The sequence below is a fragment of the Salvelinus fontinalis genome, chromosome 29, assembly GCF_029448725.1.
Source record: "Salvelinus fontinalis isolate EN_2023a chromosome 29, ASM2944872v1, whole genome shotgun sequence".
NCBI lineage: Eukaryota > Metazoa > Chordata > Actinopteri > Salmoniformes > Salmonidae > Salvelinus > Salvelinus fontinalis.
This window is the reverse complement of record NC_074693.1, coordinates 29,939,585-29,942,884: the sequence shown is the minus strand read 5'-3', so window position 1 is coordinate 29,942,884 and position 3,300 is coordinate 29,939,585. Positions and strand designations below refer to the sequence as shown.

The window sequence follows — 3,300 nt, the reverse complement described above, 5'->3', positions numbered from 1 at the left end:
GAGAAAGAGAGAGAGGTGAATGTAGAATGCACAACATGTCATCACTGATAGGAAAAATGAGGCATGCTTTTCTCTGTAAATTGAGACATCCTTATTTAAAACATAGCTAAGTTACTGGTTCAGTTTCCATCTCTTTATTATCAGCTCAGCATTGCATGATGACTGAAGTTCAAGTAGTGAAAACGAACACTATGAAAGCATTTTAAAAACCTGTGACAATATAAAAACTGTATAGTCCTTATTTGTTTGTCTCTAATCTCCTACTAATGTAAATGATGATCCTAAACATAGTCCATTGTCTTGCCCTGAAGCTGCTATGCCTTGAAACTCACACACCATACCATCATATGATCCAGTCAGCAGACACAATGTTTCCTGCTTAAATGATCTCACTTTCCAGTCATGAACTTCACCTCAAGTCAACATACCAGCATACCAACATGCCATTCATGCTGTTCTCCATTTGTTATCAAAATGAAATAATGGATGCTAATAACAGTTGATGGTTAAATTATTCTTATGTTTATGAATCAACTTCCATTACCATCTGTAGGTGGGCTGTAATGGCTTTCTTTCTGTGCATGAGAGCTGAATAAAGAACCAATTAGATAATTCTAGGAGCAGTCTCCCTTCAACTGTTCCTTATCCAAAGTCAACTCAGACGGTCAGACCTCTCTCTCTCTCTCTCTCTCTCTCTCTCTCTCTCTCTCTCTCTCTCTCTCTATCTCTCTCTCTCTCTCTCTCTCTCCCTCTCCCTCTCTTTCTGTCTCGCTAAGCTTGGCGATGGGTTGGTCTTAGGAGTGATATCACCCACTTCACTCCTGCATGCACACATATACCACGAGCAGTGTCTCCATCTCCCAGTGCGTGCTGCCTCTTGTGCTTCACCGAGGACACTTTTTTAACAAAACAGCATACAGCACTGCGCACGAGACCGACAGAGAGATAACGGAAACAAAATGTTTTGATGCTGCTGGAATATCACCCTAATATGGAGACTTACTCATTTGGATTCTGGACTTCATAGTGGCAAAAACTTACTCAATACGCTGTGAGTACAGAGCACGGAGCTGTCACCGAGCACGGAGCTGTTTCGGACCCTTCTCTATGGAGCTGAAGATGAGGGCAGCTCCCCAGGACGCTGAGAGTCCTCACATATTTGACCTATGTGCTCTAGGCTATATCTGTTACCCGATCACACAACCTAGTACACAGCGCGTCTCCATTGGTTAAATGCTTTAAGACTAATGACTTGATCAACAATTGAATGCTTCCAAGTTAAGCTGTTTGGGGGTGGAAAGGTGCACGCTATAAATAACCCATTAGAAGATGCGTTTATGATGGATGTAGCCAAGTTTATCACCGTTACCTACAACACCTTGCAGGATGCCAACACCTCGAGTGCACCGAGACCTCTCCCTCACACGGAGCTGGGCTCTGCGCTCATCATCCTGCTGGTCACCGTGATCATTCTGGTCACCATCGTTGGTAACGTGCTGGTCATCGTGGCCGTGCTCACCAGCAGGGCTCTCCGCGCGCCCCAGAACCTTTTCCTGGTGTCCCTGGCATGCGCGGACATCCTCGTAGCCACACTGGTCATCCCGTTCTCCCTTGCCAATGAGGTCATGGGTTACTGGTACTTTGGGAGCCCCTGGTGCGCCTTTTATCTGGCACTGGATGTACTCTTCTGCACCTCGTCTATAGTCCACCTGTGCGCCATCAGTCTGGACCGCTACTGGTCCGTCACCAAGGCCGTGAGCTATAATCTGAAGCGGACCCCCAAGCGAATCAAGTCCATGATAGCCATGGTGTGGGTCATCTCCGCTGTCATCTCCTTTCCGCCTCTTATCATGACCAAGCATGATGAGCACGAGTGTCTGTTAAACAACGAAACCTGGTACATCCTGTCCTCTTGCCTCGTGTCCTTCTTTGCCCCGGGCCTCATCATGATCCTAGTCTACTGTAAAATCTATAAAGTCGCCAAGCAGCGCTCTTCCACGGTGTTCGTGGCTAAGAATGGCCTGGAGAGGCAGCCCTCCCAGTCAGAGACGTGCTTCGTGAGGAAGGAGCGGATGGAGATAGAGAGCCCCAGTAGCCAGAGCTCCGAGGACCACCACAGGCAGGAGGAGCTGGATGATATCGACCTGGAGGAGAGCTGCTGTGCATCGGACAACAAACCCCGTAACCACCGCTTCTCCAAGCGAATGAAGGTGGAGGGCTCGGACTGCTGCCCACGCCAGAACTGCCGCCTATCTTGGGCCTCGGCGCGCGCCACGCAGCTTTTCCAAGACCCTAAAAATGCAGCCAACCCGGCCCTGGCGGCCCAGCGGCAGCACCTTGCGGTGGCCTCGTCCAAGACCAAAGTGGCCCAGATGCGTGAGAAGCGATTCACGTTTGTGCTGGCCGTGGTGATGGGGGTGTTTGTGCTCTGCTGGTTCCCCTTCTTCTTCACGTATAGCCTGCACGCAATCTGCAGGGAGAGCTGCTACATCCCCGGTGCGCTCTTCAACACCTTCTTCTGGATTGGTTACTGCAACAGCTCCGTGAACCCTATCATATATACCATTTTCAACAGGGATTTCCGTAAGGCGTTTAAGAAAATCGTTTGCCGGACTTCAAAACGCACTAATGGCACTTGAAAAGAAGGGTCACTTTGATGGCCATGACTGATTGACCATGGCCATGACTGCTCATCGTATCCAGCGCTCAGCTCTACACCTCTGAATGACTATTAGTTTCAAAATTAACTTTCATATGTAAATAATATGATGATATCATATCAAAATATCTCGTGTTGTGCACCAATATGTGAATATTAGAAACAATGTACAGAGGGAATAGGATGTATTAAACAAAAGCAAAATATATATATTGTCATTGATGGTTTAATATGACTACTGAATCATATTTTCCCCTGCTTTCAAAGTTAAGAATTAATTTAATATTCAGTGATGTAGCTAAGGTATGTAGGCCAAAGCATAATAATTCCAGAAACTTTGTACAACCCGTTCTTTTCTGTACTTTAATTAATATTTTATGTCCCTTCTAGATAAAAAAAAAGATGGGACATCTTAGTTCAGAGTAAAAGTGATGTCATAAACCCAGATTGCAAAGCTGATAGAGCTGTGTGGGGCACTGGGAGTTTTAGATTCTAAACATGAATCATTCATCACACTGTCGTCAATAAGGAATGAGAGTGAGAACAGCGGTGTAGTCTACTTTTGATGAGTAGCCTATCCTAAGTGATTACAAATGACTGCAATTGCTTGGTCGTGTTTGACAGAGGTGTCACAATGTAAA

General features: G+C 46.2%; 1 protein-coding gene across 1 annotated transcript; it reads left to right on the top strand.

Annotated features, from left to right (window-relative positions):
* The first annotated feature begins 751 nt into the window (after positions 1-751).
* LOC129827816 (alpha-2Db adrenergic receptor-like) lies at positions 752-2,867 on the top strand. The gene has a single exon (XM_055889015.1). It carries the CDS (start codon positions 1,338-1,340, stop codon positions 2,637-2,639), a length of 1,302 nt encoding a protein of 433 aa, XP_055744990.1. The 5' UTR covers positions 752-1,337; the 3' UTR covers positions 2,640-2,867.
* The last annotated feature ends 433 nt before the right edge of the window (positions 2,868-3,300 follow it).

Coding starts and splice junctions, on each gene's coding strand:
- LOC129827816 (XM_055889015.1), top strand. CDS start 1,338: ATGATGGATGTAGCCAAGTTTATCACCGTTACCTACAACACCTTGCAG.